At 42.4% G+C, this 23,645-nt stretch overlaps 1 protein-coding gene across 1 annotated transcript in view; it reads right to left on the bottom strand.

Moving 5' to 3' along the window:
- Positions 1 to 23,645, bottom strand: part of STAB2 (stabilin 2) — a 113,792-nt gene that overhangs the window by 14,248 nt on the left and 75,899 nt on the right. The window contains exons 42-57 of the mRNA XM_038756908.1: positions 23,419 to 23,495; positions 21,259 to 21,384; positions 20,037 to 20,110; positions 18,842 to 18,913; positions 16,401 to 16,520; positions 14,416 to 14,463; positions 13,386 to 13,466; positions 13,138 to 13,284; positions 11,101 to 11,241; positions 10,308 to 10,367; positions 8,560 to 8,736; positions 6,656 to 6,745; positions 4,961 to 5,107; positions 3,460 to 3,516; positions 2,764 to 2,890; positions 1,305 to 1,454 (exon numbers count right to left, since the gene is read on the bottom strand). Of these exons, the coding sequence (XP_038612836.1) occupies positions 1,305 to 1,454; positions 2,764 to 2,890; positions 3,460 to 3,516; positions 4,961 to 5,107; positions 6,656 to 6,745; positions 8,560 to 8,736; positions 10,308 to 10,367; positions 11,101 to 11,241; positions 13,138 to 13,284; positions 13,386 to 13,466; positions 14,416 to 14,463; positions 16,401 to 16,520; positions 18,842 to 18,913; positions 20,037 to 20,110; positions 21,259 to 21,384; positions 23,419 to 23,495 (1,694 nt within the window). The remainder of the gene's footprint in view (positions 1 to 1,304; positions 1,455 to 2,763; positions 2,891 to 3,459; positions 3,517 to 4,960; positions 5,108 to 6,655; positions 6,746 to 8,559; positions 8,737 to 10,307; positions 10,368 to 11,100; positions 11,242 to 13,137; positions 13,285 to 13,385; positions 13,467 to 14,415; positions 14,464 to 16,400; positions 16,521 to 18,841; positions 18,914 to 20,036; positions 20,111 to 21,258; positions 21,385 to 23,418; positions 23,496 to 23,645) is intronic.

The raw sequence follows: 23,645 nt of genomic DNA, 5'->3' as shown, positions 1-23,645 counted from the left end.
CTCTTCCGAATCGTTTCTTAAACACCTGACGGGAGGGTTAGTGGTGGAACACACTACCTGAAAGGGACCTCATGGCTTTCTCCGGGCTTCTATTTTCAGGTAGATGAATAACATCATTTGGCAATACCACGGATTGGGCAGAGGAGTGTGTGTGCTGGAATTCCCTGAGTTGACTTCATTCATTCAATTGTATTTATTGAGTGCATACTGTGTGCATTTTAGTGTACAAGGGTATTTGACATGCCAACAAAGTACCCCCAGCCTCAATCTGAAAACAAATATCAACTGCTTCGTGTTCATTTATAAACCCGGAGGAAGAAATGCTCTCATTCACAACTAATCCAAGGGCAAATCCAACCTCAGATAATTCACTATATATCCTATTTCTAAATCACAAACATCCCTGAGTGCTCAAAGGCTCTCAGGACATTTTAGTTGGTGGAGCGAGGAGGATACATATGCCCCCCAGCCATGAGGCAACATGGGGAAAGTCACAGACATAGGGGAGGTGGAGACTGGTACTACTTGATGATGGACCTTTACAGAAATGTGATATATAAAAAAGCAGAGTGGCTTAGTGGAAAAACCACCTACCTAGCAGACAGAGGACCCAGGTTCCAATCCTGGCTCTGCCACATGCCTGCTGTGTGACCTTGAGCAAGTTGTTTCATTTCTCTGTGCCTCAGTTCCATCAACTTTAAAATGGAGATTCAAAACCTGTTCTCCCTCCTACCTAGCCTGTGAGCCCTATATGGGACAGGGACTGTGACTGACTTGACTTGTATGTACCCCAGAGCTTAAAACAGTGTTTGACACATAGTAAGCACTTAACATACCACAAAAAATGAAGACAAAGTATTAGTGGTAACAGCACAGCCCTGAGTGTTAGGATAAATTTGCTGAGGAAGAAGCGGAGTGTTGTAAAGAGGGGAGTGACACAGAACAATGAAGGGAGAAAGGGATTTTTTTTTTCTCTAGCCTTTCAGGATAGGGAAGGAAATGGGGGAGACCCAGAGGGAAGAGGCTTTAGTAAGGACTGGTAGGAAATACAAAATGCTACTGTTGCTTTTACTTTAAAAAACTAAAAAAAAAAATCATTTTCTTTTCCAGGAAAAGAGATTTGCCTCTTAATTCCTACTTGATCTGTCAATCAAAGAAAGAAAGAGAACTCTCCAAGGAACTGGGGGCCAAGTTGAATTGATGGAAAACAGAATGAGAGAGAAATGGGGATTGTGGCAAGGTGGGCTTTGAAAGGGCAGATAAAATAGAATACACAATAGCTGAGGAAATTAAGTCAAACGCACGTTTACAATCTGTCCCGTATCTTCCCGGCAAACACAGTTCACATGCAGTCCCGTTGAAGCCTGTGTTACACCTGCATTCTCCTGCTCCAAAGTATTCATCAGTGCAGATACCCCTGTTATTACAAGGGTTTTCAGGTCCTCCAGGGCAGGCTGCAAAAAATGAGACAAGCATCAGTGTAATTCAGCTCTTCTGTCTTATCAATAGTCCGGGGCAGCCTATGTGGGCAAGGAGTTCAGAAGATCAGGGTTCTCCTCCACGATCTCAATGGATAGCTCAGATTGAGTCTCTGGTATTCTTGGTGATTTGATTTTTCTCCTTCCCAAACAGAAGAGATTATCCTCAAGTGAAGATAACTTGAGTGTAGGGTTCTAGAAGGTTTTGAACCCCTTTCTCTCATTCTGTTTTGAAGGCGCCAAGACAGTTCATTATGTAGTTGGGCAGCACACACCCACCTACAGGGGAGAGGGCAGCATCAGGTCAGACATGCTCCACACAACAGAGGGCATTTTGTGATAAGATCTTTGCAGAAGGATCTGGGTTCTAATTCCAGATCCACCACTTGACTGCTATGTGACCCTGGGCAAGTCACTTCACTTCTCTGGGCCTCAGTTACCTCATCTGCTAAATGGGAATTAAGACTGTGAGCCCCATATGGGACATGGACCGTGACCAACCTGATTAGCTTGTTTTGACCCCAGCACTTAGTACAGTGCCTGACACAGAGTAAGCACTTAACAAATACCATAAAATAGAAGAGCATCATAAGGGTTCCACCAAGCAGAATGTCATTAAAGCCTCCTAGGAACCTCAGTGGAAAGATTGGAACCTGGTTTGGACACACAATTTGGAGTTGATAATTCAAAGGGCATGATGTTGAATCTCTTGGGAGTAGATTTGCCAAAACTGAGAAAAATACCACAGCAAGCTAATCATCTGAACACCTATTATCTGAATTGTTTCATCATTAAACAGGTTAACTGGATAATCCAAGACAAAAAAAAGTTTAGATACAGAATGAAATTGGGCATGCATCTGTCCAATATACCTAGATCCCATTTTGATTTTTTTTTTTTGACATTTTACATTCTGAAGTACAGTGCCAGTTTTGTTTAGAAAATTACCAACTCATATGGTACTCTCCCAAGAGCTTAGTACACTGCTTTGCACACAGTGCAGGCTCAATAAATACCACTGATTAGTTGAGTGATAAAATTGCAGGGATGGACTCACAGTAATACACTCATCTTCTAACTCCAGTTTACCTTGAGTCTCAAATGGACTAAGTGCTCATTAAGTATCACAGATTAATTGATTGATTGAGCTGCTTTCCACAGATAACTGGCATTTGGGAAGACAGGGAGATTTGCACATTCAGCTCCCTCTTTTGGCGCAGGCTGTCCTGCTTGAAAGCCTCTCCAAGAGAGATGTGGGAGGATGATGGAAGAAACTAAAGCTTACCTTGGCAGTCTCGGCCAAAGTAACCCTTACAGCACTTGGGCACACGCATGACCATGGTACACAACTGACGGCAGCCATCTAAGTTCCTTCTGAAGAGCAGGTTATAAGAACACTTTTGTCTCACTCCCTAAATGTTTCCCATTTAGACAAAGATGCAGCCAATGGCAGGAGAGGGAGGGGAAGAAAAAAAGCAAACACCAATTGAATCCTCAACACATAAGGTAATTCATAGCTTGATCCCATTACTTATATCCACACTATACCTCCACCTCATTCATATTCTGATACCTATGCTGCCAGCTTCACATCTTAATCTCCAGCTCTACCATTTTCTAGTTATTCCTACTGAGTGCTCACCACTGAGGGACCTAATATGGAAGGATTTTCCTGAAAAGATTTTTCCTGAAAATCGTCACTTATCTGTTCAAGTTCCTTTTGTAGGAAGGAGGCCCTAGTCCTCCATCTTTCCACTTATAAGCCTTTTCTGGGATGCCCTAGTGAGTTGGATGGGTGAATTTAGCACTGTAGGGGCTATTATAGACAGCTTTCCCAGTCCCTCTATATTAAAATTTCTCGTCCATTCATTGAAAATTTAATTACACATATTTTCTGAAGATTTCAGTGGTTAAAAACTAACATACTTATACTCCTACCCATTACTGTTATAATTATTATTATTTCTGTCTTCAGTCTTACCTTTGGTTTACTCCAGACAGGGCAGCCAGGAGTATTATAACAGCTACCACATTCCCCCTAGAAGAGGTGAAAAAACAATTTTGGGAAAAAAAAATTACTGGAAATTATGGGACCATTCTAACTTTAAAGAGGAATAGTTTTCACTACAAATACAGTCTTTATTGAAATTTTGCCCCACAATGTGATCATCCATCTTTCTCATCTGGTCTTTTTATTCAATCAGGTAGGAACCACTGCCAAGAAGGATGGGGATTAAATTAAGTACATAGTGTGGATCTGAAAAAAGGCTAGGGTAGAGGGTAAGGAGAGGCTGAGGTAATTCTGGTTTAGCTTTTAGGACCAGCTGGGAAGCATCTCTAAGGCAGAAGTTTCCAACCTTTGTCCCTGGGAGGCACCAAATACCTCCTTCAACTACTCACCCCTTTCCTGGTTGAAGTGCCTCTTTTGCAGAGGTCTTGAAAGGATTTCCAGGCCTGGGATGCCCTATGTACTGCCAGCCTGTCTAGACTATAAGCTCGTTGTGGGCTGGGTATGTATCAACTCTGTTATACTGCACTTGCCAAAGTGCTTAGTACAGTGCTCTGCACACAGTAAGCACTCAATAAATACCATTGATTGGTTGATCCTGTCCTGAAATTGTGATTTGTGGTTTTTCAAGGGACTCGATGTGGCTCTAGTTTGCAGCTCTACAGATTTCCCCATCAGTGGTGCCTCTGAGTATGAAAGACAACTACATATGTGGTTCTAAGGAGTGCACCCTTTTAACTGTCGCTGCTTCTGCTGACAAGGAGCTCAGAAGACGAGAAGTGGGAGAGAGAGTGTTCCAGGATTTGGGGCTATTATGGTGATGTAAAGGCGCAACCCTTGGGTAAGATAGAAAGTAGCCTTGTAGGTTATTGGCCCTTTAAAATATGGACATTGCCAACAGGGAGCCAGCACGAAGGGGAATCCAGACTTGAGGAGCATGACACCTCTTGCAAACCCCTGTAGGACGCTACTGGGGAACTTTCTATTTTTTTGGACTTTTTAATGTTATTTATTAAGCATTTACTATTTACCAATACACTGTACGAAGTGCTGGGGTAAATGCAAGCTAATCAGATTGGACACAGTCCAGGTTTCACGTGAGGCTCACAATCTTAACCCCCATTTTACAGCTGAGGTAACAGCCCTAAAGAAATTCATTCAATTGTATTTATTGAGCGTTTACTGTGTGCAGAGCACTGTATATAAGCGCTTAGTATATAAAGTGACTTATCCAAAGTCCCACATTAGATAAGTGGTGGACCAGGATTAGAACCCAGGTCCTATTGACTCCCAGGTCTGTGCTCTATCCATTAGGCCATGCTGCTCCTCTAACCTGGTTTAAGGGGTCATTTGAAGAAATAAACTTAATTTTCTCTGCATCACTGTTATGGACATATTTTAGCTCATGAGCCTTGATCTGCATCAAGAAAATAAGCTTCCCAAGAGAAACATGCAGGAGAGTTTTAGGACTGACCGATACTTTGAAGGTGATGAAATTGTCACATCGGCCACCCAGGCTGGGATCCATCAACATGCAGTCAATGCCGTAAGCAATGCCACTGTCAAACTCAAGCTGTCGCTGCACAATCTTACACTTCCTGTCATTCAGAAACAGCTCACCCTAGGAGAAAGTGAGGGGGGAAAAAAGAGATCAAGGAACCAATCCTTCAATGGGCCTCCCCAGCTTAATGATCTCTCAGGTCAGGACAGCATTTCCCAGGTTCCGGGAGTTGAGATGTTCAGGAGAGTGGCTGGAGGTTGGGTGATCACTGATGGTCCTCCCCAACACCGGACACCCAGACACCCGACTCTCATGCGGTATGCCGGGCATACATTCAGGGTCACATGATGTAGATGTCCTCTGAGACTGTCCAATCTAAAGCTCCTCTAATGCCAACCTACTCTTACTGTACCTCCATTCTGTCTTTTCCACTGCTGACCCCTTGTCCATGTCCTCCATCTGGCCTGGAACTCCCTCCCTGTTCATATCTGACAGACCACCATGGCCACCCCCTACCCCTCCCATCTTCAAAGCCTTACTCCAATCACATCTCCAGAGGGTCTTCCTGGCTAAGCCCTCACTTTCCCCTATTTGCTTCCCTTCTGCATTGCCTGTAAACTTGTCACCCCACCCCACTGCATTTATGTACATATCCATCTGTAGTTTATATTAATGTTTGTATCCCCCACTAGAATGTAAGCTCCTTGTGGGTAGAGATGCCATATTCCTACTCTAATGAACTGTACTCCCAAGCACTTGGTATCGTGCTATGCACAGTAAGAGCTGAAAAAATATCATTGATCAACTGACTGAAAGGGGAACTCCTGATCCCCCTTTCCCCTTCACTTGATGCAGATTTTTTTTTTTTTAATGGTATTTGTTAAGTGCTTACTGTGTTCCAGGCACTGTACTAGGCTCTGGGTACATACAAGCTAATCAGATTGGATACTATCCATGTGCTACATGGGCTCAAAGTCAATTCTTCTGAGGTAACTGGGGCACAGAGAAGTTAAGTGCCCAAGGTCACTCGGGAGAAAAGTGGGAGAGCCAGAACTAGAATCCAGATCTTTGGACTACCAGGCCTGTGCTCTTTCACTAGGCTTTCTGCTTCACTGTTAAATGAAGAACTATGGTCTCACTGCTCTGCTTTCCCGGGAGCAGCTTTGTTCGCTACTGCAAATAAGGGATATTTGGGAGTCAAGAAGTTGTTATTCAAATGCAAAATTTTTAACACTTTAGGCTTGAAGGAAGGCTAGGATCAGGAGCCAGGAACTGAGAGCCCTGGGTTCTGCCGCTTTAGTGCCAAGTCTGGATCTGCCCTTCATTTCCTGACTGGTTTTGACCCTCGACCTTTCCAAATCTTAGTTCCTTGCCCTGGAGACAGGAAATAAGCGCACCGCAAGCTTTTGAAGTTGCTGGTTCCATGTCAGAGTGAGTATGTGTGAGTGTGTGGAACAAGTTCACAAATGCCTGTGAAGTCTTTGAAAAATCAATGCCATAGCCGAGCTAGAAAACAGATGGACGTCATGGAATGGTTAATAGTCACCAGCAAGAAAAATAGTCATTTTAGGGGAACACAAACATAACTGTCATGTAGTCATTGGTGACTGGACAATGAAATATACTTATTCTTCATAACATCATCTCATGTGATGTGAAAATACATACAATATTGTTATCATCTCCACATTTCACACTGATTTCGGAACCTTGAAGAGTCTTTCGAGAAACCACGTTAGGGAGATCCACAGCTAAAATCTGTGAACAAGACAGTGACATTTTAGGTGATTCTGCATTGACATTGGCCGTTACATACTGAGAAAACGATGTATTTTTCAAAGGGAGGGGCTACTGCAGCAGCCTCCTCTCTTGCCCAATCCTCTCCTATCCTCATGGACTTAGGGGTCCCAGGCAGTTCAGCTGGTAAGGGAAGCCCCCAGGGATCACGTTTTAAAAGCAAAGCTGTGTGGGATGGGTATGATTATGAGCATGGGAATGGCCTGGTAGGAGAATGGAGATACATAAGTTATTTTCTAAAAATACATGGGATAACGTATGGCCCATATTGCTTTCACACAGGATTCAAGTCATTTTTTTAATGATATCTGTTAAGTGCTTACTATGTGCCAGGCTCTGTACTAAGCACTGGGTTAGATACAAGCTCATCATGTCCCACATGGGGCTCACAATCTTAATTCCCACTTTACAGAGGAGGGAACTGAGGCACAGAGAAGTTAAGTGACTTACCCAAGGTCACACAGCAGGAGCTGGGATCAGAAGCCAGGTCCTTCTGACTCCCAGGCCTGTGCTCTATCCACTAGGCCAACCCATTTCTTCATTTGAGGAAGGATGTCCCATAAAACGTGTTCTGTGTGCTCACCCTAACTGGGAATCCTGAATAAATTTCTGTCCAATCCTTTATATTCTGTTAAGCTTTGGAGGACTCTACCCAGCAGCGTGGCACAGTGGAAAGAGCACAGGCTTTGGAGTCAGAGGTCAAGGGTTCAAATCCCAGCTCTGCCAATTGTCAGCTGTGTGACTTTGGGCAAGTCACTTAACTTCTCTGTGCCTCAGTTACCTTATCTGTAAAATGGGGATTAAGACTGTGAGCCCCCCTTGGGACAACTTGATCACCTTGTAACCTCCCCAGCGCTTAGAACAGTACTTTGCACATAGTAAGCACTTAATAAATGCCATTATTATTATTATTATTATTATTATTATTATTTGACCTGTTTTGTTACCAAACTGTGCCATTCAGGACTCTACCATCACCCCCGAGAATGCCTGTAGTCTGGCAGTGTCAGGCACTGCCTCTGACAGTGACCCAGCCTGCAAATAGTCCCTGCCCCACATGGGGATCACAGTCAAGAAGGGAGGAGAACAGGCACTGAATTCCCATGTTACAGATGAGGAAATGGAGGCACACAGAGTTTAAGTGACTTGTCTAAAGTCACCCTAAGGTCACAGGTCCTCTGAAATTCAGAAGTGATATAATAATCATGACGGCATGTTAAGCGCTTACTATATGCAAAGCACTGTTCTAAGCGCTGGGGTGGATACAAGGTGATCAGATTGTCCCACGTGGGGCTCACAGTCTTAATCCCCATTTTACAGATAAGGTAACTGAGGCACAGAGAAGTCAAGTGATTTGCCCAAAGTCACATGGTCAGAAATTAATGTTTGTGTACAATGACCACTGTTGGCCAGTGACTCTGTTATTTGCCTACCTGCCCATCAACTTCTGTGTTCTGCCCACCTCTTTGCCAACAAAGTACTCTCAGTCTTCCCCACAGGACTAACAGGGAGTCATCATACCTTAGGGTCACAGGACTGGCAGGGAACTTGATGGCATTTAATCTATCACCCTGCCTTAAGGGAGGGATTCTTGTGGGATGGTTTAAGTGACAGTCTGACTCCACAGATTCCATAATCTCCTCTACAAAGCACTTTTGATTTTTAACAGCATTTACAGTCAGGAAGGGCGACACCTAGTCTTTATCCCTGCCTCTAATTAGGGACTTTAGCACCAGGGCACTTTAAAACATAGGTGGCTGTTTCGAGTATTGTACCTTGGCATCTCTGATGATATGGAATTTTAAGTACTCTTTCAGCTTGTCCTTATTGTCACTGCCAAACAGGAAATCCTGCTGTTCCATGGACATTGCACCAAGAGCTTCATCAGTTGGCCAGAACAAAGTGACAGGCTCATGAATGGGATCATTGATAAGCCTCAGCAATCCTGCATCCTGAAACACATAGCAAATTAACCTGTAAGTGGGCACCACTGTAAGAAGGATTAGTGTAGAGACAATGTTTGTAGGAGGGGGGAGTTGCTGATTTGTACTTCCCAAGCACTTAGTACAGTGCTCTGCACACAGTAAGTGCTCAATAAATATGATTGAATGAATGAATGAACGGGTCAGTCAGTCAATCATATTTATTGAGCGCTTACTCTGCGTAAAGAACTGATCTCAGCACATGGGAGAGTACAACAGGGCCTTTGTAGAGTCTTATCTGTATATATCTGTAATTTATTTATCTATTCATTTTTATCAATGTCTGTCTCGCCCTCTAGACTCTGAGCTCCTGGTTGGCAGGAATGTGTCTGTTATATTGTACTCTCCCAGGAGCTTGGTATTGTGCTTTGCACATAGTAAGCACTTAATAAATACAATTGAATGAATTAATACAATGTAACAATAAACAGAAACATTCCCTGCCCACAAAGAGCTTACCCACCTTCTCATACATTGAAATCATTAATTTTGAGATCGACTAGTTTATTTGTAATCTAATTAGATCTCTACTGCACAGTGCCCAAACTGTCAGAGCAGGAGAAATTAAATATTTGGCTCCTATTGATAGGAAAAAAAAAAGAGTGCTAACTTTTGCAAACATTCCTGCTCACCTTTGTGCTAAGCTTTTCCATCCCACCATTTTCAGTCTGGGGAAACTGTGGGATTTACCCTCTCATTTTAATAAAGACGAACAAAACCATTTTTGTCAGGGCCTTTGTAGAGTCTTAATTTAGTCTCTCAAAATCTGATCATTAGAAATTTGGGACTTTCAGAAATTTTCCCGTCTTCCATTCTAATGTAAGAGTGCCATTCCCACTTACCTGACCAGCGCTCAAGGGAAAAGCATAGAGTTTGTTCTCTAGTGGCCTTCCCACCGATCCTACGTGTCCCGATCTCTGTCCCAAGTGACACTCGCCCTTAACACCTTCCCTCACCCCTGTCCCACCACCTCTTTCTTTTAGAATAATTCATTTCCCAGGAATTCAGCAGAGTTCATGGCTGAGGCTCCACCACTCAGGCTGCCAAAATCCATCATCATATACCTCTACTCCCTCATTTCCCTCCCTCCACCTCCCTCCAGCTAATAAACTGGAGCAGACACACAGATGTTAACAATGGAAATCAGTCTGGTCCAAATGCATTAGATTATTGCCAGATGATTCCAACAAACTGGATCCCTTCTGCAGGAATCAGAGGACAGGGCTCATTAGTGGATTGTAAATCAGCTCCTTTCACTGCTTTGAGGACACTAGACAGGGTTCCCCAGGCACATCTAAAATCAACTGGACACCTTAGGCAATTAGCACCTAAGCAACTGTTGATATCCCTTCAAACCACCATGTGGGAGGCAGGGGGTCCTTATTTTCCAAACTCCCTCAGGAATGGAACAAACTGGCATCCCAAATAACAATGCCACAGCACAAAGTTTGTCTTTCCTTACGCTGATCTCATTGACTTCTGGAAATCTCGAACTAGTTACAGGCTGACAACTCAAAAGTCTTTTTCCCCTGTATTTTTACCTCCAGTAGTTTGCTAAATTTGCTATATCCATTGCTTGTAGCCACTGTTGTAAGATTCTCCTGCAAAGAGAACAAGAATACAGGTGTTTTGTTTCATCTGGCAAATAATCACAGTATTCTGGAAGTTTAGGGTCATTGTTATGCCTTTTTTTATGAATTGTTATGGAATTTTACATTGCTTTTAGCAGTAGAGGTCCTAGGGGAGAGAAAACTGGGAAACTGTCCTGGGCTCTAACCCTTAGGGGCAAGGAGCCTAAACACTGAGCTCAATGTTAAACTCTTCATTTAATTATGACATTTTGTCCCTATTGGTGGGACAAAGTGAAACTGAAATAGAAAATGTGCAATTCACATATGGCTCATAATCAGTCAGTGGTATTCACTGAGTGCCACCTGCATACTAAGCACCTGAGAGTACAACATTAAGACATAAGGAATTGTTTGGAGCCACGATAGCACTATGGCCACTACAGCTTTTAGTTTTCTTTTAGCTTTTTTACTGCTTAGTGAGGGAACATTTATGTCTGTCTGTGTTGCTTCTGAAGGTAATGGAATATACAAGAAACTCGGAAATGAGTTCTAAAATGTTCATTCGAATAGAGATTTTTGATTTTGCTTGTTTGTTTCTTATCTTCCCTCCAAAAGGTTTACAATAACACATTTCCCCCCGCTTGACAAAAAAAAAAACCGACAAAAAACAGACTCAAAATAACATTTTGGGCAAGGAGTATGCTGGACAGTAATTTTGTTGAAGATGACTGCTTGATAATTAAATGCTTCCAAGCCTACATACCAGATTATTTCCTGATGTATCCTTGGGGATGGCCTGCATGTTTTGGGGAATTAACAGTTTGTCTATAACATGAATAACACCATTGGTGCTGATGGCATCACTGGATATGATCTTGGCCTTGCCATTTAAATATATTGTATCCTGAAACAAACAAAGTAAATCCACGACTTTTCATAGAAAAAAGATATAGACAGGAGTAGAAATACAAACACTTTTTACTGATTTTGCACAAGGTCATTTCAATCGGGGCAAAATGAGCATTTTCATGTAATTGTGAGGCAAATTGCCCCATTCCGGAACACTTTCAGTAACTGCAAATATAAGCACACAGTCCTCTAACCCAGAAGCCAAACACCTGTTGTGTGTTTCTCTGGAGCCTTAATTTCAAGGACCCCAGTATTAAAAACCCTTCTCCCATTAATTCTCACAGTATTACTAGGGGGAAGAGATACAAAAGGAATTATTTGTCTTTTGAGACAAAGGAGAAACTGAGGCACAGAGAGGTTGTCAAAGCCAGTCTGTTGGGGAAGTTTGGAAGTTGGGGTGGTGGTATAATAATTGTTACCTGTCTCCCAGCCACTGGAGACAGTGAATGCCAAATACTAGGCGCTGCCAGTTTCTATCAATCAATCATATTTATAGAGCACTTATTATGTGTAGAGTATTGTACTAAGTGCTTGGGAGAATACAATATAGCAGAGTTGGTAGATATTTGGTAGTTGGTAGCTACCCAGTTAGCTAAGGCCTAGTGGCAGACACGGGTCTGGGAGCTCTGCCACTCATTTGCTATGTGATCTTGGGCAAGTCATTTAACTTCTCTGTGCCTCAGTTACCTCATCTGTAAAATGAGGATTAAGACTGTGAAACCCAAGTGGAACAGGAACTCTGTCCAACCTGATTAGCTTGTATCTACCCTATTGCTGAGAACAGTGCTTGACACATAGTAAGCACTTAACAAATACCATCATTTATCAAATCTCACCAGTCCCCACTCCACATGGGGAAACTGCCACCACAGTGAGCCAGGGCTGCTGGGTAATTAGCCCTGACTCTTTTGTGGGATTCCCTCTTATACCCTTCCAGTATCCCCTCCCCTTTCCTCCCCCTCCCAGCCCTCCTTCCTCTCAATCCATCAGTGGTATTTATGGAGTGCTTACTGTATGCAGAGCACTACACTAAGTGGTTGGGAGAGTGCAATACAACAGAGTTGGTAGACCCGATCCCTGCCCATCATGCTGTCTAGGGACACACTTACAGTCCTTATTCTGTGACCTGCAACAGCATTCTAACCTACTCTAGCCTGCTTTTTCCATTTTTAGGGATTTCCAGTTGGGGGGATCATCCCCTCACAGTAGCCCAGCACGTGCAGTGGATTGAATCTCTCTGATTTGGCTGAGAAAATTTGTGCATCCAGTGGCTTTGGAGGTCTGTGATAAGGGTGCAGCTGCGCCCAGGGGGAGATTTGATTGTCCATTCTGTTTCTCTTATCCTACTGCTTCTTCCCCAACTATACCAATGTCCCACTTCCACCACCAATATTAACATAGTGATATTTGTTAAGCACTTACTCTGTGCCAAGCGCTGGGGTAGAGTCAAGATAATCATGCTGGACACAGTCCCTGTCCTACATAGGCTCACAGTCTAAAGGGGAGGGAGATCAGGTATTTTATTTGCATTTTTACAGCTGAGGAAACTGACGCACAGAGAAGTGAAATGACTCCCCCAAGGTCACCCAGCGGGCAAGTGGTGGAGTTAAGATTAGAACCTAAGCTATTGTCAGACCTGTGCTCTTTCCACTAGGCCATGCTGCTTCCCATGAGACATCAATCAGTAATATTTATTGTGCGCTTACTGTTTGCACAGCACTGTATTAAGCACTTGGGAAATATACTGTAAGAGTTGGTAGACACATTCTCTACCCACAAGGAATGGTATGCAGAAGTCTGGTCTCCTCTCAGGTGACAAGCAATTAGAAAGGGAGTTGCCAGTTCAGAAAAAGTCTAATGGAAGCAGAGGATTTCCTCTTGCTCAATTTACCTGAGTGAAGGTGATCTTCAGCATTTCCCCTTGGAGAGATGTAATGTTTGGGGCTGATTTCAGGTCATCAAAGAGCAGTCGGTTGCAGGCTACCATGTGATAGCGAAGAATCTGGGGCATTATTCCCTTGGCTGTCCAGTCTTTAATCTGAGGCAGAAACCCAAGGAGGTTCAGGGAGAAGGCTGAACACCACATTCAGAAGCCAGAGTGCCCGTTTCCTCATTCGGCATCAAAAATCATTTCCTTACCTGGGATTCCTCAAAAGCTTCCGAAGAGGGCACGAAGATGGTGAAAGGGCCTGGGCTGGCCAGGTCTCTGACCGAGTTTTCCTGGAGAGAGAATCCCATGCCCAAATCCTCTATCACCCTAAACAGTCACAATAATAAGAGGCCTGAATTTTGCTTTAGGAGAATAACCAGACTCAAGGCAGTGCTATTCAGAGGCTCAATTCCTCAAACTAGCCTGAAGCAAGCTTCTCTATGGATCCAGACTCTCTCATTTCCCCCTTTTAGACTGTGAGCCCACTGTTGGGTAGGGACTGTCTCTATATGTTGCCAATTTGTACTTCCCAAGTGCTTAGTACAGTGCTCTGCACATAGTAAGCGCTCAATAAATACGATTGATGATGATCCCTGTTTGATTTCAATGTGAAAAAATGGACACGTCATCCACTCATTTCAGGAAGGAAATATACTACACTTCAAATTCCAGGAATTCCATAGCAGTCCACAGGGTAAGACTTTGATCCCCAGGGGTAAACCACAAGACTAATGTGGACTGAGCCCACTATGGGGGATTGCTTTAAAGTCCTGAAATGAAAATCCCATCTTATGAAAAACGATGAATGAGTTGAATCTTAGGCGAGGTGACAGGCTGGTGGCTTTAGGCCACTTTTGGTTTGGATAATATGGGAGCTGACAGGGTGGCACAGGCCATAAAATTCTCCCTGATGACACCTGCCATCTGACTTTGACTCACCCCAGCCTGGGCAGGTACCTCTGGGGCAACTCTCAGAATGCTAGAGCCTGGAAAACTATGCCAGCAGCCACCATTCAAGGTTGGGAGGCCTTGCCTAGAGTGAGGGATTGTGCAGAGGCTGATGGGGAATCAGTGAAGAGAGGAACAGAGCAGCCGCAAGGTCAACTTTTTGCATTTCCTCAGTCTCCCCTCCACCCTTCCCCACCTCCCTCCCCACCCAGTATCTGCACACAATCCTCGATGTCTTCTGCCTTTAAGGATTACTTCTTCAGGGTCATGGAACAGTGAGGGAATTCTTACCTGAAGCTGATAGAAATACATGGACGTTCTTGGATTCTTGGGAAGCTCCTACAGTCAAAAATAAATTATTTTATTCTTGAACTAAACTTGCAGAAAGGAAAAATACTTTACAAGGGCATCCTTTCATGTGCAAATATTCCCAAGGATGCAATCAATCCATCACTCATATTTATTGGGCGCTTCCTGTGTAAGCACTTGGGAGAGTACAATATAACAGTTTTTTTATGATATTTGTTAAGCACTTACTGTGTGACAGGCACTGTACTGAGCACTGCAGTAGAGAGAAGTTAATCAGGTTGGACACAGTCCTTGTCCCATGTGGGACTCCTAATCTCAATTCCCCTTTTATAATGAGGAAACCGAGGCACAGAGGAAATGAAGGGACTTACTCAAGGTCACACAACAGATATATGGTGGGGCTGGGATTAGAACCCAGGTTCTCTGATTCCCAGGCCTGTGCTCTATCCACTAAGTCATGCTGCTTCTGTAGACACTTTCCCTCCCCATGAGCTTACAGTCTAGAGGACTGTACTCCATCCATTTTGGACTGCAAACTCCTTAAACTGAATTGTGACAGGGTTGGTTATTGGCCCTCCTCTCTTGCTAGTCTGTCGGAAATTACTTGTCGGAATCGACACCGAATCCCAAGTTGCAACATCCCACCAGCTCTCAAGTGCTGGCCAGTTTCATATTCCTGACTCTGTTCTTTGGATTTGAGTCCAAAGGCACCGCTGGAAGAGGGAAAAATGAGCGCCTGGAAAGTCTTTGTACTAGACAGAAAGCTGGTGGAAATGGATGCAGAGGAAGGTGGAGTGCTAGGCTGAGACTCCCAGGCTCACCATTGTGCAAATCATTCACCAGCATATACTGATGATTTCACAACAAAACAGTTGGGGTTCCCAGAGTAATTGCTTTCCAACTCCCACTGTCGACATTAATCTACCATCTGCACAGGGACTGACGTGGGAAGGAATAAATTGAGAGACACAGCATGGCCTAGTGGAAAGAATACAGGTCTGGGAGTCAGAGCGATCTGGGTTCTAATTCCAGCTCCACCACTTGTCTGTTGTGTGACCTTGGGCAAGTCACTGAACTTCTCTGTGCCTCAGTTACCTCATTTGTAAAATGGGGACTGAGACCGTGAGCACCAGGTGGGACACGGACTGTGTCTAACCTGATCAGCTTGTATCTACCCCAGTGCTTAGTATGGTGCCTGGAACATAACAAGCACTTAACAAATACCATTAAAAAAAAAAAGTACTGGCCTGGGAGTCAGAGGATCTGGGTTCTAATCCTGCCTCTGCCACATACCTGTTGTGACCTTGGGCAAGTCACTACTTCTCTGTGCCTCATCTGTAAAATGGGGATTCAATACCCATTCTCCCTCTTACTTAGACTGTGATCCCCATATGGGACCTGATTATCATCATCATCAAACGTATTTATTGAGCGCTTACTATGTGCAGAGCACTGTACTAAGTGCTTGGGAAGTACAAATTGGCAACATATAGAGACAGTCCCTACCCAACAGTGGGCTCACAGTCTAAAAGGGGGAGACAGAGAACAAAAACAAACATACTAACAAAATAAAATAAATAGAATAGATATGTACAAATAAAATAAATAGAGTAAAAAAATATGTACAAACATATACACATATATACAGGTGCTGAGGGGAAGGGAAGGAGGTATCTACCACGGTGCTTAGTACAGTACTTGGCACATAGTAAAGGGCTTATCAAATACCACAATTATTATTAAAAACTCCACAAATATTTAATATACCTATGACAGCATCCAACTAGATATCAGAAAGGAAATGGAGGAAGTAAGAGAGGCAGAGAAGCATACGTAGATGAATAAGGGGCCCATCCTCAAGAGAATCAGGGCTTGCATCCAGCTTGAAGCTTACTCAACTGGTATGGTCATTGCAAACACTTCCTTTAGCTAAAATACTTAATTTCACTGAACAAATGATGCTTCACCTGATAGACAGTCCCACGACAGTTGAAGCCATCCCCAATATAGTCCGGTTTGCAGGTGCAAGTTCTTTCATCCAGTCCGGTATGGTTACAGATAGCAAATTCACTACAGCCGCCATTTTTCTGGTGGAATTTTCAATAGGAGAATAAACTCAGGCTGTAGAGTGTCAAAGCAATTTGCAAAATGATTCTACAGTTAAGAACCCATTTAATTCCTTTTCCTGAACTTGGAGCACCTTCCCCAAACCACATTTGTTTATAAGGAAATTATGACCAGCCTTGCAGAAGGAGAGAGAATTCTCCTACCACAGCATAAAATAGGAAAAATAATAGAGAATCACAAGGCATTAGAAATGCTTTCTCAACCTCAAATCAAAGTGATTAACCATGATGTTATGCACACACAGTATATTACAAAGAGCTAGAGAATGTCACGATAAAATAATCTCAACTGGAATCTGGCATATTGTATAACTACTGCAGTGCATAATTCGGAATGCTAAGTGCATGAATAAATTGAAGAAAAGAGACTTTAAGGCTATTAGGACTAAAAGGCTGGCTATTATTGGAAAAGTACTTTTTCCCTTAAACTTGCATAAAGCTTTAAAATTTCATTAAAGGTTACAGTGAAATGGGGACTTCTTGCCAATATATTGCATGTATGTACACACAGCTATGTAAAGGATAGTCTAAAGAGAATTTCCACCAGTTGGGCTCCTACTACAGAGAGAATAGAACTAGAAGAAGAGTTCACACTGTAGAAAGTAACAGCTTAATTATACCTAGAGAGAATTTATTGGCTGGGATGGGGATTCGACCTCGTACTGCACAATCTCCATTTCTGGTGACATTTAAAATCACTGCCTAGTGGTAGGAGCACAGACGTCAGAGTTCTAATCCTGTCTCTGCCCTGCTATGTGACCTCTGGTAAATTACTTAATTTCTCTGTGCCTTAATATCCTCATCAGTACAAGGGGGATTAAATACCTTTTTCCTCTATCCCCATCATATGAGTTGTGAGCCCCATGTGGAACAGAGGCTTTGTCCAACCTGATTATTTTGTATCTACCCTAGTGCTTAGGACTGTGCTTGGCACATAGTAAGCGCTTACCGAATACTACAGTTATTGTAATTATTAATTAGACACTTTGCCATGGGTGACTTAGGCACTATTCACCTGACTGAAACCTGGACCCAGCTTTAAAAGTCTTCTTCAGCATAAAAAAATCTTTCAGGGTAAAGTCCGTATCCCTCAAATACCAGATACAGCATCAGCAAACTCCATCCTTCTCCCTCTGTTCTTTGCTTTTGGTTTCTATCCTTTCCCCTCATTTACCTAAGTGGCCTTTGCAAATCTGGGGATCATCAGCAATAAAGAGGCTAGCAGACTGATATGCAGCAATTACTGTTACTACTGTCAACAGAGGGATTTAATTACAGGATTTATGGGCTGCATAATTTGCCAATTACTCTGCAGCTCTCAGGTGTGAGGCACTATAAATAGGAAGATACAGAGTATTTACAGAAACGTTCTCTGAGAGTCACTTTTTTTTTTTTGAGGCACCCATGTTGCTTTGCTATCTCTGACAGATGGAATACTTCTGGAGAATGAAAAGGACAGTTCTAAGAGTCCCTGATATGCCATAAACCATGCTTGTATGTACAGCTGTATCTCATTTTACAGCATTGTTATGCTCTTTGAAAATGTGGCTATATTGTGAATGGCAGTACCATGGATACATTTTCATATTGCCTTAAATGGTATAAATTGGAATCTGTTCCAGAACCATAGGAAAGGTGATATAATAATAATAATTACAATTACATTTATTAAGACCTCGCTGTTCCAAACACTGCGCTAAGTGCTGAAGTAGATGCAAGGATATGAGATCAAAATAGGAAATAAGTTTTTTATGTGTTATGTGCTGCTTTTGTCAAGTATCAGCATTTAACACATAAAAGAATGTCATGTACTGTTATGTCAAGTATCACTCAATGGCACTTTAATCTTTGTTGCCATAATTCAAAGTGTGGCATCACAGCAATAATTGAGTGAGGAGCTGTATCATAATTGTCACTCATAACTATTCCAAGTCCTCATTTATTTTGCTAATATACCTGGAGTTATTTGAATAAACAATAGTTTAGTGACAGCATTACAGAACAGGGAAGGTAAATAAATTTCATAGTACTATTTCAGAGGTTCTGCAATGGATCTAAATTTTATGACATGTGAGTGTGTGGAGAAACACAACCAAGGGCACAACTAGGTTATAGTCCTTGAAGTCATATCATGAATAGTTATATAGGATTAACTTTTGGCCATTTTCTGGAGAAACTACATATCTCTGTCAAAACTTGGCAGGTCCCCAGGGGAAGAAAGTCCAGAAAAAGGCCAAACCAAAGGTGAACTGTAAGAGCATTTGCCCTGTAGCTATCCTCACCGTCCGGCAGATATTGATGAGGGTACATGTTTTCCCATCTCCCGAATATGCTCTCAAGCAATTGCAGACTGCCTGTCAAGGAAAAGGACTATATTACATAAAACATCCATAACTTCTTTTCTGTTTTGTTTACCTTGAGCCCATTTGTCGACTTAAATTCTCCCCAATCTCTAAACATCCCATCACCCCACTTTTCTCCATTCACCTTTTTAAACAATTTGTTCTCCCATCCTTAAGGGATCGGGACTGCCACGGGAAAAATGGCAAGGCTAAATTTGGCTGATGGAATTATCGTTTACTTAGTCTCTTACTTTTAAATGCAAGCATGTGCCTATTTGATTTGACAAGATGGCTGTTGAAGGAAACTTTTTCCATTTGCTTCTATTCCTATGTTTCCTTTTTTTTTTTACTATTACCCATTGTACACTACCAACACAACTGAATATTTAAGTTGAGAGCAATTTTGAGGGTCACTGGTTTGGCCCAATTCCTCTGGGTCCCCTCAATGTTACCCTTTCAATAATATTTATTGAGCACCTACTGGGTTTAGAGCACTATACTAAGCACTTAGAAGAATACAATTGAAAATACAGTCATGATACCTGCCTTCAAGGGGCTTCCAATCTAGTGGGGAAGACTGACACTAAAATGAATTACAGGTAGCAGAAACGAGAGACTATAAAGGTATGGGCTAGACTATAAAGGTATGTGCTAGACTGTAAGCTCATTGTGGGCAGGGAACATGTCAACCAACTATGTTATACTGTAATCTCCTAAGCACTTAATACACTGCTCTGCACATGGTAAGTGCTCAATAAATTCAATTAATTGGTATGTACATATATGTTATGGGGTTTGGGTGGGGGTGAACACTCACATTAGGTGATGCTAAGTGGCGTCAAGTTCTCTTTTCTTTCCTTTGGAATTATTTGAGCACACCCTGTCTCCTTATATCCCTTTCCCCATCATCCACGGCTCCTATTCCCCCGACTTGCTGACACACATTTCCTGGGTCTCAGGCCCTCATGAATTTCACAGCCTTCCAAGTGTCCCTGATTAATGTTCCTCTCTACACTGTAAGCTCCTTACAGTGTAGGCAGGGAACGTGTCAGTTATATTTAATACAGTGCTTTCCACACAATGAGCGCTAAACAATTATAATTAACTGACCACTTTTCAGGAAACAACTACTCACCTGATTGGGTCCTATTTGAGTGCATTCTGCATTTTTGTCACAGCCACCATTGTTTTCCAAGCAAGGATTGATTTCTTTAAAACATAAATCCCAATTTCATGTTTAGAGTGTCACATTTGCATCATCATAAATTTATTAAATGCCTTAGGAGGGCTGTTTTATGGCTATTGAGGTGAAGTAATAAAATGCCTACTTTACCTAGGATAACTCTAGTTCCATAGTGAGATGGCTTTTATTAGCCACTTAACTTTCTTATCCATTCTTTGAGGGGAGTAAGAATATTGAAAGTTTATACAGTTTTGGGGGTCAATCTGTAGCTTTCGTAAGACTGTGAGCCCCAAGTTTGGACAAGGGACTGTGTCCAGCCTGATTTCATTATATCCACCCCAGTGCTTACTGCAGTGCCTGGCACATAGTAAGCACTAACAAATACCACAGTTACTATTATTATTAAGAAGTGTGTTAACGAAAATTTCAGAAACTCTTAAAAGAATTGTATTTGGAAGGGGTTGTATATCTGTACACAGATTTCTCACTAGATGACTCAAATATAGTTTGAAGATTCTTTTGTTTATCTTATGCTAAGGAGCATCAATATAGACTTAAGAGGACTGGGTTGTTGCTTAATGAGGGAAATGAAAAACCCATAGGCTATGGGGCTGAATAAATGCCAAATCACAAAAGGAGAACAAACCCTAGGCCAGAAAGGGGATAAGTGCTCTGCCTCTGCTACCACCAAACCTCTGTTTGGGACTCTATCTCTAGTCTTGAAGCTTTTATCCTCTCTCCCTCCTTGATCTCAGTCAGGCTCAGGTCTAATAGCTGTCAGTTCTCACTCCTCCACCCTCTTTCACTTTTTCATTGGCTAAATTAATAATAATAATAATAATAACAATAATAATAATAATAATAATGGCAGCATTTATTAAGCACTTACTATGTGCAGATCACTGTTCTATGTGCTGGGGAGGTTACAAGGTGATGAGGTTGTCCCACAGGGGGCTCACAGTCTTAATCCTCATTTTACAGATGAGGGAACTGGGGCCCAGAGAAGTTAAGTGACTTGTCCAAAGTCACACAGCTGACAATTGGCGGAGCCAGGATTAGAACCCGTGACCTCTGACTCCAAAGCCCATGCTCTTTCCACTGAGCCATGCTGCTTCTCAGTGCTAAAAAGCACTGACACCCCCCCAACCCCGACCCCCAGCCCAATTCTACATACCCAGACACACAATTCCATCTCCAGTGTATCCAGCCTTGCAGACACAAACCCTGTTTCCTGGGGTGGTCCTTCTACAGTCTGCTTTGACAGAACAACCTCCATTGCGGGTTTCACAGCCGTCGATGGCTACGGAAAGGGATAGGCAAGAGGTGATGGAGGGTGGTGGGAGGAGAGAGAAACACATCCAAAATGAATATTCACTCCATTGGTGACTTTTAAATCTTCATCAATCAATAAATCATATTTAGGGAGTGTCTACTGTGTGCACTCTACTAGGGGCCTGGGAGATTTTGACTGAAGAAGAAACAATCTCTGTCCACAAAAAGTGAGAATTTATTTCTAGAGCCAAATGTTCTCTGAATTTATTTTAAGGCTCAGAAGGGGCAATCTATCAGCTTCTTTTAGTTGAGCTCTGTGACCATCACCTATTTGGTGAGTAGGTTATACATTTTTAGGGTTGTGTCTGATTTAATCTGATTTCTACCACTAAATTATGGTTTAAAAATTAGACCTTAAACCTTCCCCTCTCAAGAAACCCTCAAATTTCTATGCACTTTTAGGATTTTGCCTGTGTGCATATGAACTTCTACTAACCAAATTGTGGTTAGAACCTTAACCTTCCCCTCATCGAGAAACTACTACTTTCCTACTTAGACTGAAAACCTGCTGTGGGACAGGGACTGCATCCAACCTGATTAACATATCTACCACAGTTCTTAGAACAGTGCTTGACCCATAATAAGTGTTTAACAAATACTATCATTATAATCATAAGAAAGCCCCAAATGAATTAAAGAGTCTCTTCTAACAGCTTCACTGCCATTCTGCATGTTGAAATGATATCTGGAAGGGTTGGTCATTAAAAAAATATATAATTTTTTTTTCTGGGAAATTTCTTTCCTCTACACTCTATAAAGAGCCCGGAGTTCTCTTGGCTAACTGACACCAATAGTCAGTTTTCGCTTCTCTCCTGGGAGACATCATTCTTCTCACCCTTAGCCCTCGCCTCATAGCAAATGTTGTTCGGTTCTAGATTGAGGATGAAGTCTGATACTCTAATTTGTACAAAAATCACTGTGGAGGTCAACAATTGACTGTAAGGTCCAACTTAGCCATCCGCAAAAATCAGAAAGGGATAATATGTTTATGAAGAAATGCTGACTATGCACATGTTGTTCTATATGAATAAAGCATCCTAAAATAAAATTTGAAATGTTTGACATCTTTGAAACTTTAAAAATTTAAACCTGATTTTCACCTGAAAAAATAATTACCTCCCAAATTATACGTGTACTTTTAACTCCCACAAAAATTATACCCTATTACAGAGGCAGTGATCCTATCGTCCAATATGGTCAGGCCCAGAAAGAGCCTGCCCCACTGAAGAGTGTTAGGAGAAGGTTAATGGGGGAGATTTGAAGAATGACAGGATTGATTTATGACTAGAGACTGAAATGGTTTCTTATTTATATAGTGTTTAGTAGTGGGTAACTAAGATTAGTACCTCTTCAATGCTTTGGTCAGTAAATTCAACATTTCCTCAACTCCAAATAATGCTAGAAATGAATCCTGGTGTCTGGGCTATGTGGACAAAAGTCCAGTGAGAGGAATTGACCTCCTTACCCATGAGAAAGCATATGTCTGTGGGATGGGGCATTCCAATTTTTGGAAGGGCAACTGGACTACACTGCAATGTGGCTCTCCAGAGTAGTTTTGTGTTTGCCACTGAGGGACGGTGTGCTAATTTGGATCGGTAAAAGCCCCATCCAAGCTGGTCAGGATGAAGTAAAGCTTCCTGATTACCTGGAAGTGGCATTGTCAGTCAGTTCTGTCCCACTCATTAAGCTTTCTTTTCTCCAGCGAAAGACAACAGATGTAACTCAGGCCCAAGATACTCCCAAACCCACGCAACTCTAACGTGAACAACATGTTCCCTCTTCTCGAAACAATATGCTCCATCCTAGAGATCTCCAGTCCTTTGTCCTCCTAAAGCTGCACCTGTTGCATTCAATTCATTTCTACTCAATTGGCAGCAATTACTGGACTCCATTCACAGCCACGGAAACGTGAATCTCTCAACAGCTCTTCTGTTCTCCAGCAGTCCTCGAGGACAGGCAGCAGCACATTCTTTCAAAAGGTAGAAAACAAAGTTCCACTCGCCTGCACAGACTGTCCCGTTCCCTTGAAAGCCAGCTGCACACTTGCAGGATGGTGGACCATCAAGATTGGCAAGACAACTACAAAGGAAAAGGAGGGCCAGTTGTATGCTGGAAAAATTAGCCTTTCCATTAAGGCAACACTGTGGGGAGGTATTGTTTTACTCTTAATGGCAGGACGAACAAATTCATTTCCAACAGCCTGATGCTAGACAGCTAAAGCATTTACCA

Source organism: Tachyglossus aculeatus, chromosome 14 (genome assembly GCF_015852505.1).
Source record: "Tachyglossus aculeatus isolate mTacAcu1 chromosome 14, mTacAcu1.pri, whole genome shotgun sequence".
Lineage (NCBI taxonomy): Eukaryota > Metazoa > Chordata > Mammalia > Monotremata > Tachyglossidae > Tachyglossus > Tachyglossus aculeatus.
The sequence above is the reverse complement of the archived record's forward strand: the minus strand, read 5'-3'. Positions and strand labels throughout refer to the sequence as shown.